This window comes from Protopterus annectens, chromosome 12.part0, assembly GCF_019279795.1.
Source record: "Protopterus annectens isolate FY-2018-M chromosome 12.part0, PAN1.0, whole genome shotgun sequence".
In the NCBI taxonomy this organism is placed as follows: domain Eukaryota; kingdom Metazoa; phylum Chordata; order Ceratodontiformes; family Protopteridae; genus Protopterus; species Protopterus annectens.
Genome location: NC_056746.1, coordinates 139,749,296 through 139,764,050, shown reverse-complemented (window position 1 = coordinate 139,764,050; position 14,755 = coordinate 139,749,296). Strand labels below are relative to the sequence as shown.

The 14,755-nt window shown below is 38.5% G+C and overlaps 1 protein-coding gene across 1 annotated transcript in view; it reads left to right on the top strand.

Annotated features, from left to right (window-relative positions):
* Window positions 1-14,755, top strand: part of LOC122816399 (multidrug resistance-associated protein 1-like) — an 827,783-nt gene that overhangs the window by 258,180 nt on the left and 554,848 nt on the right. Inside the window, exon 5 of the mRNA XM_044089157.1 lies at window positions 656-784. Within this exon, the coding sequence (XP_043945092.1) occupies window positions 656-784 (129 nt within the window). The remainder of the gene's footprint in view (window positions 1-655; window positions 785-14,755) is intronic.

The following is a 14,755-nucleotide window of genomic DNA, read 5'->3' as shown; positions in this document are numbered from 1 at the left end:
GTTACCTATACAGTTATAGTTTATACAGGTTACGTTTTACTTGTACAGGGCACTAGTACTGTAATCTGCTCTGCACTTAATTGTGTTTATCTCTTGAGAGTGAACTGATAGTAAGTGAAGACGAGAACATTATGAATGCCTCTAAAGGGGCGGGAGGCTGATGTAATGGTTAAGGTGTTTATCTTACAGACACAAAACTCGGGGGTTTGATTCTTACATAGAGTAATTGACTATGCTTAAAATGACCCACAAGGGCAATTAGCCTATTAATCTATAAATCTGTGAACCTGTAAAAGATGTAAGAAATGCCAAGCAGTTATAGAATTAAAATGTGCTTTTAGGTTCTTACCTGAATGATGAAAAAGACTAAAGTAGGAAATGCTACTTTTGCAGCAGGAACTCTTTTTAGGTTCATAGGTTAGTACTAGGCTAACTGCCCTTGCGAGCCATTGTAAGCCTAGCCAATTATCCCTTGTGAAACTCAAACCCTGCACCTTGTGTTTGTAAGGCAAACACCTTAAGCATTAGGCTACCCTCCCAACCCATTACTAGGTTTAAGCTGAGTTCTTTTTCAGCTAATGTTTCCTATGTTGTATCTGTAATGCACTTTATCAGTAGCTAAATTTTATTTTTAATTCTGACATTTTTGTTACAGGATGCTGCTGTTGACACCTTTCACTACATTATCTTTTACACTTACTATGCCTTACTCCTGACCATGCTGGTAATGGCCTGCTTTACAGACAAGCCTCCTTTCTTCTCCAACGCACATGCTGATGAAAAGGTATGTGCTGTGTTTTGCATGCAGTAGAAGATCAAAAGTGTGCAATAAACATAATATATTTTAGTTTTTTTGGTCTGTTAAAAAGGTTCTGTTTAAGAAAGTTGAATTTTAGCCTTAGGATATGAAAGCACACATTCAGCCCTTTTCTCTTTTTCTGTCTTTCTCTCTATTTCTTATTCTTTCTTTTGCTATTTCATATGCAAGTACAGATAAATATCTCCGTGTGTGTGTGTGTGTGTGTGTGTGTGTGTGTGTGTGTGTGTTTGGGGGGGTATGCAGAGCATGTATATACATACATGCATGCAAATATGCATACATTGACTACTGTTATCAAAACCTGCATGACTGATCAACACTGAGGTAAGTTTTAATCTACCTTATTCTTTTGTTAACTAGATAAATGAAATGGCCTGTCTCAGACCCATTTCATCCATGAACGAAGACACAAGGGAAAAGTTAAATGCAATATGTATGGGACAGTTTAGAATAGCCGTTCAACACTTTTTTTTTTTTTTGCAAGGTGAGACAAAACTGGAATAATGAAGGAAACCCTCTTGTATACAGAGAGACGCACTCTACAAAATATACTAGGCATATAGTTAAGCTATGCAAGCTAATGTAGTGTATGCAGTCTTGGCTTTTTAATTTGCATACATTTCTAGTCACTTTACTTTTACTCACCTGACTTTGGAAGTAGTATAAATACAACTGCAACAATCCAAAAAATGCCAAATGGAAGGCAGGCAAGCAAAACACGATCACTTCTTAGGGCAACAGGTACTTTATTATTACAACAAAAATAAGCGCTTTTGTCTCGATTTAAACGGTCAAAGAGACTTCATCAGATAAATACAACTGCAACAACCCAGTAAGCAATTTAATGAAGCATTGACAATGTAAGACTTCACTTAAATGTAACAACAAATCATGTCAAGAAAATGTGGTAAGTGATAGCACACTTTGTAGTATTCCCATTAGAAGGTATAGCTCTAAATTAATAGTATGGTGGCATCCCTTCACTGTAGTCACCCTGCTGTATCATTGGTTGTTATAGTTCTGTGCTGCCATTAAGATTATATATATATATTGCATGTCTTATCCACTTTTTACTCAGTAGCTAAAAGACCATCTGTAGCTTTTTTTGTGTGTGTGTGTCCCATTTATAATCACTTAGTCTACTTTCTCCTTATCCTCTTGGTACAAAAACTAAAAACAGAGAAACTTAAAATACATTCATAACAAAATTACACTATAAATGTAGTTTCAAAACTCCTGTGTGAATGCATAGAGTTTGGAGATCTGTTCAGATCATTTGTATTTGCTCCATAAACTGTAGATACTCAGCAGTAGCTCAAAACTGTTTACGTGCTTCTGGCAACTGACACACTCCGGAAATTTCTTTAGAATCACGTGGGACACCTCTAGGCATATATTATTGTCTGCTGACATTTATATAATTGTAAAACCATGTTACAGTACAAGATGATGAAAAATTTCTTTTCAGAGTTTACATAATGGGCAACACAACTGCTGTGAAGCCTAAACTTTGCAAGGTTCATAGGTTCATAGGTAGGTACTAGGCTATCGGCCCTGGGGCCTGTACAAGCCCAGCCAAAAAGGTACCCTGGCTTTTGCCACCCAAGAAAATTATTTTGCTGTGCCACTGTCAAGCAGAGCCACAGTGGTGATCCCCGAGGTGAATTTCCTATTTCCTATCCAATCATCAAGATTTTTCTTGAAGAGTGCTAATGAGGAGCTTTGTTTGATATAGATAGGTCGTTTATTCCAGAGTATAGGAAGTCTCTGGGACAGGAATCTATCCCTCCGGCATGTTATGTTTATTGTGGTGACAAGGTTTAGGTCCCTAGAGCGTGTAGCTCGGAGGGGTTGGGATTTCTTTAAGTGTAGCATGCCCAACAGCTCTGGGTTTGACATAGCTGTGTATGTTAGGCAGAGATCACCTCTGAGTAGGCGATATGCGACGGAGTAAAGCTGGAGTTTTTTGAGACTGTCTGCGTAGGGCATCTGTTTGAGGCCGGTAATCCTCTTTGTGAGGTATTTCTGCAGCCTTTCCAGTTCTTGTAGATGTCTTGTGAGGTGCATACCAAAAGGGGCATTGTACTCTATAATGGGTCTAATGAGTGATGAGTAGAGGGGAACAATGACCTCTTTTTTTCTGGATGAGAAACCTTTTGTAATGAGGTGTGCCATGTAGAAGGATTTCCTGACTACTGTGGCGATGTGATTCAAAGGAAAGACTACTGTCCACCTGTGTTCCAAGGTCTCTTATCACACTTTCGGTGTTAAGTATACTACCGCCTATGTTGTAGTTCATGGTTACAGAGTTTTTACCAAAGGTATACCTGTGGAGACATTATGGTTCACATTTAACTGTTCATATTGTCATAACTTTCATATTTCAGTAAATATCTGAACTTACAAGCAATAAAGATGAAAGTTCTTAACTTTGTATGACAAGGTAGAGCTAGAGGAACAAAAAACACTTACTTGACAGTACATGCTTAGCCTGGGTAGTTACTGAGCTAGTGCAACTTGTTTACAAAATATCACAAAAAAATCAATATGTATTATGTTTATTGTGACATATGAAATCATTTCAAGGTTTGGAATATAATCATGGCTGCTGCAGAATGAGTTTATGCCATAAACAGTTTGGTGTTATTTATTTACTTCCACTAGATATGAAGATTTCTTATTAGTGTGAGTTTATAACTTAATTTTGTGTTTAGTAGCATAGCAGGTGGTGCACTCCTCATTGATTCTGAAAGATCAGAGGTCTCTAGGTTCTATTCCCACCAGTGGTTCCTGTTTGCATTTTCCATTGTTTACACACTACAGACCAGCATGGGGGGTTATACATTCCTGAGTGTGCCATTCTTCAGATGAAAAGTTAAACTGAAGTCCCATCTGCCTGAGTTGGTGGTAGTTTAGGTGGATGTTAAAGTTCCTGTTAACACTTATTAAAAAAATAGTAGGGGTATCCTGTACAGATTTCCTCTAGTCATTTGAACAAGATCATGGGAGTTCTAAGACAACTGAGCATGAGGCCATTTCCAGCTTGCCTCTCTTTTCAAGGAGGGCCAGACCAGTCATACCAGAAATGAATTTATGAGCAGCCGTCCAGTTGTCCAGCTCCTTTTTAAAGGCAGGCAGTGTGTCACACTGTTTAACTTGGAGTAAGAATTTGTTTCAGAGAAGGGATAGCCATCCTACCCCTCTCTTTGTCTTCTTCATTTCTTGGAGTAGATTTATATCTTTGGCTCTAGTGTTAACTGAACTGTTTGATTTATTGAGGTAAAAGAGTTCTTGGTCTGCTTGGATCCCTTATGGGCTTGTAGGCACTTCACATGTAACCTCAAAGGACTATATGAAACTGAGGCTAGGGAGGTCTCCAGTCTTTCTTTGTAGTTCAGATGTTTTAGGCCTTTGATCTGTTTAGTTATAAACCTAAACCTCTGTGGTCTTTGCAATTGCTTGATATGCCTAGTAAGGTTCACCACAAAGAGGGTGTTGTACTTCATGATGGATCTAATTAAAGTTGAGTACAAGGAGGTAAAGACTTCTTTTGATATGGAAGAAATACATTTTGCTGTCAGCTGTTCAAGCTAGAGTGATTTTTCGAATTACTAATGCAAAACGATGGTCAAATCTAAGGGAACTGTCCAACCAAGTACCAAGTCTCATTACCTTTTCGTTTTGAAGTAATCTCTGGAGCTAGAGGGTGCTTACCAAATGCTTCAGTGTTACACTTTTTGGTGTTAAGCAAGAGCTGATTTTTATTATACCAGGGTAAGGTCCTGGTGGAATTCATGTATGTCAAAGGGGGTCTTGACAACTGCCAGCTTACAATCATTTGTGAACTTTGTTAAATAAAAATCCTGATTTGATAAGTAGAGATCATAAAAGTAGATGCTGAACAGCAGAGGTCCCAGCATGGGTCCCTGTGGAACTCCACTGGTCACATTCATGCTCTGAGGATGCGCCCTGAGCAATTGCTGCAAGAGTCCTGTCTCAAAACCAGTTGGTTATCCACCTAATCAAGTGTGTCAGTTTGGAGTTCCTTCAAGCAGTTTGCTGTATTTACATGAGTTATGGTGTCACATGCCTTGGTAGGGGTAAGGTATGCGTCTCCACAGTCTACAGCTTCAGTAACCCTCTTAAGGAAGTTCACAAGCTTCATTAGACAGCATCTACCCACCATAAAGCCAAACATCTGGAGGCCAAGTCCAATAAGAGTTTTGATATCCTAGTTAATCAGGCAAGTTATAATGCATTTCATGGTTTTCATGTAAAATTCTGGTTGATGGGTGTGTGGTCAGGCCACTCTTGTGGAGTGGCATCCAAACAGATGAGCACCTTTGCTGTGGAATAAAACCAGTTGCTGGGCTCGGGTTGAAGAGGGTGAGGAGTGAATCCTTCAATGCTTGCTTAGTGCTGTAACCGGGTATGTTGTCGGGTCCTATGGATGAGCATTCTTCATTTTGATGAGTACTTTCATTGCATTCTCCTTTTATGATAGTTGATAGTTTGATTCACATCTTGGTTAAGTAGGTTTGGAATAGATGTCTCTGGGTTGAAGTTGGCCCTTAATTTATTTGACAGTATGTTGGCAATGTCCACTTAATACGGCACATAATAGTTAGTACCATTATAAATGAGTTCAATGTTTGGTATTAGTTCTTATTTTTCTGGCACAGCTGTTTGTAGTTGTCTTTAGCTTCTGTAATTTGTGCAAGTTCATGAGATACCTACATTTTTCTTGTATCCTTTTTTCGTTTGTCTAGCTGCTTGATGTTGTCCTTAATTTGGGGGTCATTTGTTCTGCTGTATAGGATCAGAAGGTTCTTCCTTTTATTACATACTTTATGAATGCTTGAGAACCACTGCACCTGTTTGCTTTTACACCTGCCCATTTGTTTGGATCTAGCTGCGGCTGACAATTTAATACATTTGTCCAGGCGCAAGTAAAACTTTTCTGTATAGCTCTTTGCAGTATCAACATTTTGGGTAATACCACTGTATTCAAATTTGTGGACTTCATCATAGAATTGTAGGAGATTTGTACTCTTGAAGTCCTTGAATTCTGTGATATTTGTTATTTGTTTCTGACAGTTTGGAGATCCTAATGAAGATTATTAGATTGTGGTCTGACTTGACTAGTGAAAGGGATGCCTTTGGGTGATGCTACATACAGATGTTAAGTTTAACACCAGGTCAACTATATTCATTCTTCAGGGAGCTTTTATTAATAACAAAATCTAAGAATTTTTATGCATATCCTATGTTAGTGTTATAGCCCCCCCAGATAATCACCTAGGATAATAGCAGTTCTACTTATGGAGAATGCACCATGAATATTTAAGAATGTTGTATGCTTCTTCTTGTGATGTGGAGGGGGTTCTACAGCATGCTGTGAACTGATATCTGATTACATCTAACATGGTTTGAATCTCTCTAAGCTCTGCTTGAGGACCTATAGTTATCTGTCTGGAGGTAACGTTGTCTGTAACAAGCATGGGAACACAACACCAGTTTCCATTGAGTCTTAATGAGTGGTATTGAAATGCTTTCTCGGCATTTAAATATGGTTTCTTTAACAGAACATATATAGATGTCCTCCAAATGCAGGATGGCCTCAAGGTCCAGAAGTTTATTTAGACATCTAGCATTAAATACCCCCACCTTTGATATAGTCCAATGGTTTATTTGTTTTAGAAGTAGGTTGAGAAGTTCATCAACTGGACCTAGCCTAAAAAAAGGTACAACAGGGACTGCAAAACTTCTGCCAGTATGCAAGTGCCTTGACACAATGGGTAGAAACTGACCTTGGTGTAGCGAGAATGGTTGTCAAGCATAGGTTCATAGGTTCATAGGTTCATAGGTTTATACTAGGCTATCTGCCCTAAGGCATTTATAAGCCTAGCCCAAATTTTTGTGGCTTACGCCACCCCTTATATGAAAAAATACTGTGCCCATTAGTTTGTTGTGCCTCTGTCCAGCAGTGACACAGATATGATTCCCGGGGTAAACCTACGATCTCCCATCCACAGGTCTAGATTTCTCTTGAACAGAGTCAGCGAGGTGCTCTGCCTCACATGGACCGGGATTTTATTCCACAGCATAGGGAGTCTCTGAGTGATAAATCTATCCCTCCAGCACGTCCTATTTATAGCCGTGCTAAGGTTTAAGTCGCTTGCTCTAGTGGTTTTGGTGGATTTGGATTTTTGAGGTGGAGCATGTCCATTAATTCCGGGTTGGACATGGCCTTGTATGTCAGGCACATGTCACCTCTGAGCAGACGGTATGCGACTGAATAGAGCTGGAGTTTCTTCAATCTGGCAGCATATGACAGATTTTGGAGTCCCTTTATCCTTTTGGTGAGGAACTTTTGGGGTCTCTCCAATTGCTGCAGATGTCGGGTGAGATACATCCCGAATGGGGCATTGTACTCGATCATTGGTCTGATAAGTGAAGAGTACAGGGGAACAATGACCTCACTAGATCTGGATGTGAATCCCTTCATGATCAGGTGGGCAATGTAGAAGGTCTTTCTAACCACTTTAGCAATGTGAGTGTCAAAAGAAAGGCCACTGTCAACCTGGGTCCCCAGGTCCCTGATAACCTCTTCTGTGCTTAGTGGATTGCCACCTATATGGTAGCTTGGGGTTACCTTGTTTTTCCCGAAGGGTATGACTATACATTTTTTGGTGTTTAACTTCAGGCCATGGCTCTGGCACCAGCTATCTGTTTCCGTGAGTCCCTTCTGAAGGATATCCGTGTCCGATGCACTTTCCACTATGGCGCCCAGTTTGCAGTCGTCTGCAAACTTTGTCAGCCAAAGTCCTCCCATGTTGGCCTGTACTTCTGAGAAGTAGATGCCAAACAATAGGGGGCCAAGGACCAAGCCCTGTGAGACACCACTTGTGACCGGCTTGGAGTCTGACACAGAGCCAGCAACTCTAACCCTGTGGGTTCTGTCCTTAAGCCAGTTTGCAACCCATCTTGTGACATATGGGTTTACATTTAAGCTGGTAAGTTTTTCTACAATACCCGAGTGGGGTATTGTGTCGAAAGCCTTTGCAAGGTCAAGGTAGGCTGTATGGACTGCCTTTCCCTCATCAATGGCCTTGGTGACTGTTTCGAAGAAGTCGACCAAGTTCAAAAGGCATGATCTTCCCTTGACAAAGCCAAACTGGGTCGGGTCCAATGTCTGCAAGTCCCCTATATCTTTGTTTATGAGCTCCATTATGATCCTCTCCATAGCTTTGCAGACTAGACTTGTTAAGCTTATGGGGCGGTAATTACCAGGGTCCAGAGGCGCCGCCTTTGTGGAGTGGGACCACAGTTGCTGCACGCCACTCCTTGGGCACGTATCCTGTGGTAAGGCTGAGATTAAACAGCTGCCTTATGTGCGGGTTTAATTCCTCATTTAGCTCGTGTAGCACACAGCCGGGGACACCATCCAGTCCCATTGATGCTGTGTTTTTAGCTTTAGAGAGAGCAGCTTTCACCTGTGCATTTGAGATGTCCGGGAGGCTACACTCGGCTGGGATAGTTATCTCTCCTTTAGGGGAGAGGGGTGAAGTTTGCACTGAACCTGTCTGCCAGTATGTTGGCAATGTCTGTGGGTTCAGTGATTTTGTATCATTTTGGACTAATTCTGAGCATATCTGGGAGTTTCCACCCAGGTTCCTAACATAGCTGAAAAAGGCCTTATGATTGTCCTTTGAATCCATGGCAATTTTTCTCTCAAAATTGGCCTTAGTTGATTTTATGAGTGCTCATATTTTTTTACTAATAATGATCAGGGGTGACTTCCCTTTTATGGATTTTGTTCTATCATGTAATAGCTTTCTCCTCTTATTGTAAAGTTTGTTAATGGCTGGGGTCCACCAGACTGAAAGCAGTGTGCTAACACATAATGGATCTCCCCAGAATGACACCAGGTGTTTAGCCAATTTCTAAAGCCAATCATCTTTTCTTTATATCCCCGCATCATTTTTGGGGGATGGAAGGATTCCACTCAATAATACAGTCTTCCTTGCATTTGTGATATGCATGGAGAGCTTTTTCATGTCTCTCTGCATATCCTTCCAATTTCTACACCCCAGGTCATTTATACCAATATGGGTCACCACCATGTTATACTCATATTTGTCTGGTTTAAGGGTCCTAAGGGCCCTTTTAACATCAGCAGTCTTGACTCCTGGCTAATGCTCACTGTCCCCTTATTTTTGTCCAGCCTCTTGATTGTAGAATCCATATACTTAACTATTGATCTTCCCATAGTTATGGGGAGACCGAGGTAGGATACTTTTATAGGTATCCCCTGAAAAGAGGCTGCTGGTTTAATATGACTAGCCAGGTCAGCAAAGCATGAATACAATAAAAATAAATACACAGAAAAACTTAGGATGCTGCCATTGATATTGTGCAGCCTTCCAGAGCTGCACTGAAAGCAGTGTGTTAGGACTTGTACAAGTAGCTTTGTTGTATAACAAGTGATTAATTATGAGTGACTCAGTAGTGCTGTGCATGGATATATAATGTTTTAAGGACTGTGCATAACAAGTGATTAATTATGAGCGAGTCCTTATGGCTATGTATGCATATATAATGTTTTAAGGACTGTGCATAAGTGATTAATTATGAGTGACTCAGTAGGGCTGTGTATGGATATATAAAGTTTTAAGGACTGTGCATAACAAGTAATTAATTATGAATGAGTCAGTATGGCTGTGTATGGATATATAAAGTTTTAAGGACTGTGCATAACAAGTGATTAATTATAAGTGACTCAGTAGGGCTGTGTATGGATATATAAAGTTTTAAGAACTGTGCATAACAAGTGATTAATTATAAGTGAGTCAGTATGGCTGTGTATGGATATATAATGTTTTAAGGACTGTGCATAACAAGTGATTAATTATGAGTGACTCAGTAGGGCTGTGTATGGATATGTAAAGTTTTAAGGACTGGGCATAACAAGTGATTAATTATGAGTGTGTCAGTATGGCTATGTATGGATATATAATGTTTTAAGAACTGTGCATAATAAGTGATTATAAGTGAGTCAGTATGGCTGTGTATGGATATATAATGTTTTAAGGACTGTGCATAACAAGTGATTAATTATGAGTGACTCACTATGGATGTGTATGGATATATAATGTTTTAAGAACTGTGCATAACAAGTGATTAATTATAAGTGAGTCAGTATGGCTGTGTATGGATATATAATGTTTTAAGGACTGTGCATAACAAGTGATTAATTATGAGTGACTCAGTATGGATGCGTATGGATATATAATGTTTTAAGGACTGTGCATAACAAGTGATTATGAGTGAGTCAGTATGGCTTTGTATGGATATATAATATTTTAAGGACTGTGCATAACAAGTGATTAATTATGAGTGACGAAGTGTGGCTGTTGCATAGATATATAATGTTTTAAGGATTGTGCATAACAAGTGATTAATTATGAGCGACTCAGTAGGGCTGTGTATGGATATATAAAGTTTTAAGGACTGTGCATAAGAAGTGATAAATTGAGTGAGTCAGTATGACTATGCATGGATATATAATGTTTTAAGGACTGTGCATAACAAGTGATTAATTATGAGTGACTCAGTACGGATGCGTATGGATATATAATGTTTTAAGGACTTTGCATGACAAGTGATTAATTATGAGTGACGCAGTATGGCTGTGTGTGGATATATAATGTTTTAAGAACTGTGGTGGTACTTGCTTATTCTACACGTCTGCTATTAACAGAAAATAGTCCATTTTGATGAGTAGTGGACTTAACCTGGTGGTAAAGTAAACCTGATGGGCATGTATGCCAAGTTTTTCAAGGACTGGACTGTGAGGAACTGCGATAGAGACTGCATGGCTATTCTGAAAAAAAAAACAAAACAAAAAAAACTATTCCAAAAAATAGTAGAGTCAATCCTCACAGTAGTAAAAATGTGTTTGTGAAGTCAAAAACAGTCCAGTAGTTGGCAGATCTTAATAAGTTAAATTATGTGTCATTAACAAAAAACACTGACGTGTACGTGAGATACTGGCAGTAAAATATTGAAGAACCATGTCTTCAGATTTTGAGAAAAATATGGCAGATATTTTTTGAACATTTTCATTTCAGCAGTACTTTGGGAGAGTACAGTACATTATTTTCCTGGGTTGTATCCTTAAATGTTATCTGAGTACATGTCCCCTATTATGTCTTATGTAATTTCTAACCAAATAAACACCATTACTCTATTAGCTGTGTGGGTATACTAGGTGCAAATGCCTTTTCACATGACTAAATTTGGAGCGCTGTCTGGATAAGTGACTAGCACCGCATAGCTATGCATATTACATAGTGCACGCTTTGAATGAGTTCATAATATGCAAAATTATTACGTACCCAACCTTTGCGTACTGTATTTATGGAATTTTGTAGTGTGCTATATTTTTAACTGCTGAATGGAAATTTCTGCTGCAGGTTGATTAATATTACAGAAAATGAAAAAGCATTTACATTATTTTATAAAGAAAGAAGTTCTGAGATGAGTATGATATAGATGATATAGATATTTGTCTGGCTTACTATCAAATCTGTTTGTTCATAGTTAATGTGTTAAGTGTATCGGGTTGCTTAATAAACAACTTAACTGTTGAATGCTATTCTTTTTCATTTCCGTCCCCCATTTTGGGTAATGTTTAAATCTTTCTCATGACTTTGTAAGGAAAAGTGAACTGAATGTAATTTGGAGACATTGATCCTGCCACGCTTTCACTTAATAAAACATGTAACATTTTTGTCAGATGACTGTAAACAGTCTCTTTGACCTCCACCCCGTGCTGGTTGATACTAAAAGCATTTAAATAACTTGCATTTGAACTTTTGTAACTATAGTCTACTATTGTTCATCTCATAGGTATTCATTTGAATTTATTTTTCATGGCAAAATACTGGGATAATCACAGACACACATTTATTTTATTTCACAAGCATTCTCATCTGTGTTATTTTTATTTTTCATTCATTAATCAGGCAGAACTAAGGTCCAAATGGACCTTTTTCAGGTTCTGCCCATGGCTGCACAGTAAACAGTCTTAATATATCATGGACAATTTTCCTCTTATAAAAATATTTTATAGTTAATCTAACCTTGCTAAAACTAATACCATACTACTATCATAATAATAATCAGAGCTAGATTTTAAATTAAAAAAATGTAGAATATGTACACGTTCGCTGAAGAAAGGGGAGCAAGAAGTAAAAAAAACAGTGTGCAGAAAGTCAGAATGGGGATATTTTATTTTTTTATTTATTTTCATTTGTTGACTGGGATAATCTAGATAAAACCTTTTTTCAGAAGAGGCCCAGAGAGAACAGCTCCTTGTTTATATATTAAAACATAAGAAACATAGCCATACCTCTCAACTGTCCAGATTTTCATAAAAGGGTCCTGATTTTGCCTCATATTTTTGGCCTGCACCTCATAAAATTTATGGTTTCTGGCAAATCACTGAGGACTGAAGTCACCAAAGAATTGATGTACATTTGAGTTTCAGGCATCATATCCTTGAGAAGATGCATGCTAACACAAATCCTGTTATTTTATCAACTTTCTAAGTTTATAAGAGCAGTATTTAAAATCTGTTCCTATTTTTGGGCTTTTGCCCCCCCCCCCCTGGTTCTTTCAGGCTTTGTCCAAATTTCTTGTACTAACAAGTTGAGAGCTATGAACACCGTCTGTGATTTGTTAAACATTAGAAGTATCATATGTGATTGTAGTTTTTAAACCATCCAAACTGGGTTTGAAAATGCCAAGTTTCCAAAAACATACATAGGCATGAACAAAGGAAAATAATCAAATTATGTGTTATGTAAAGAACAATAGGAGAAGATGTTCAGATGTTGGCTATATACAAGTCAAAAAGGGAATAATTATAAGAATATGCAGAGTGAGAAGGTGGTATGATTATTTGGGTGCAGAGCAGGTGCATAACCAAGAGTTGGACATGTATTCCTTAAATCTGGCTTTAAAGGATTTTAGTTTTTCTAGTTGTCGTAGTTCAATCATTGTTCGACAGTTTAGTGATGTAAAGTGAGTCGCCAACTATGGTTTTAGATTTACTAGGAATTAGGAGACATTTCCTGAGTGCAGTTCTCTTGTAGGTGAGTAGTGCTGGAGAATGTTGCTTAAAGAAGAGCAATTTTCAGGTTTGCAAATTAGGTTGTGTGCAGTACCGAGTCGAGTGTAGTACAGATGTTGTGGAAGCCCAGTCCAGTGGTGTGTTCTGGATGGAAGGTTGGCTGTGAATTTAGCTATCTTGTTATAGCGTCATCCAGTATCTTCATATGTGTAGAGTGCAGGTTAGAAAGAATGAGAGTTGCATAAAGAATTGATGGGAGAAGACAGGATGAAGTTATGGTTTTCCTTGCAGATTCTGAGAGAGATGAACTAGCTCAATAAAGTCCACCAAGTTTGTGATGTTTTTTAATGGCTTGAAGAATGTGATGCTCACATTTTAGATTTTTATCTGTAGTAATATCAAGAAATTTAGCCTATGATACTATTTCTAATGTAGTAGAAGAGATTTTATTTTACATTATATTAAATAAAATTAGATTTTATTTTGTTTAATAATTTTATTTTGCAAGAGAGGTAGGTAGATGGGTGGGTAGATGAAAGGAAGAATGGACTGAAGCCAAAATGAATTCAGGGGAATGGGTCAGTTCACAGCTTCTTTATTTATAGCACTGACAGGTGGCTTCTTTGTGGAGATATGATTTTAGCTGGTTATGAAATTCTTGATAGGTAGTGAGATCGGATTAGGGAGTCCAGTGTAGGATCAGGGTTCAGAAGCAGTGATCTGTGGTATTGTCTGTTTCATTAGAGAAGGGGGTTTTCATTAGAGTGTGATCATACACTCTAGCTATCAATTGTTTTGGTTAATTGCATAGCAGAAAATGGAAATCATTTAATGTTTAGTAGTGTGTATGTGAGTAAAGTTAGAAGCAGTGTGCTTTTGTTGTATTGAAATCCTGTAAGGACATTGCAGTGATGTGTTTTTCTTGGATGCCAGTGTTTTGAATTTGCAGCAAGGGGCTCCACAGGGAAAAACAGGAAATTGAATATAAATGAAAAGTGCCTTAAATTTCCAAGAAACCATTAGAGACCTAGCTGAATGAGCAAACATTAAAAAAGTAAAACATCAGGGAGGAAGCAAAGAAAGGAAAAATAAAGCAAACCAGATGATGGGAGCAAAGAAAAGGCCAGACGAACAAGTCATGTTGTAAGCCATATGGCAGGAGATTGGAAGGCAAGAAAACCTCGATGGAAAACTTTCTAACCCATGAGGGGAAAATTTCAGAGGTAGAAGAAGGGTGTAATCAGCATGCAACAATACTGCAGAATTTAATAACGGAAAATGAGGAATCGAGTTTGCAGAGGCAAGATTGGAATGTAGGACAGACGCTGAAGTGGTAGACTTAGAAGACTGGGCCACGCGGAAAACCATTCAGATCATTGGGCTGTTTGAGAAATTTTAAGGGATGGACTGTGTAAAAATTAGAAACATGGACAGGGATCCTGGGGTCTGAGATTCAAAATGACCATGCCCACCGAACGGCCTAGCAGCCAGGATCCGAGCTGATAGACAGCATGCCTGGAGGATGCGGTTGATCCTGATGCAAATCGGTACTCTGTCATGGTAATGACTCATAAACAGATTGACATGTGAGTTGCACTACCCAGAGAAAAACACACTGAAGAAGGAAGTCAAAGTTTCAAATATGTAAATAATGTTGTGTGAGTTTAGCAGGGGAAGCAAAAATAATGTTGGAGAGGAGATATAGAAGGTCCAGAAAAAGATGATAATGGTGTTGGAAAGAATAATGGAAGGGAAACAAGAATAAATAGGAGAAATATAGGGAAAAAACTAAAATA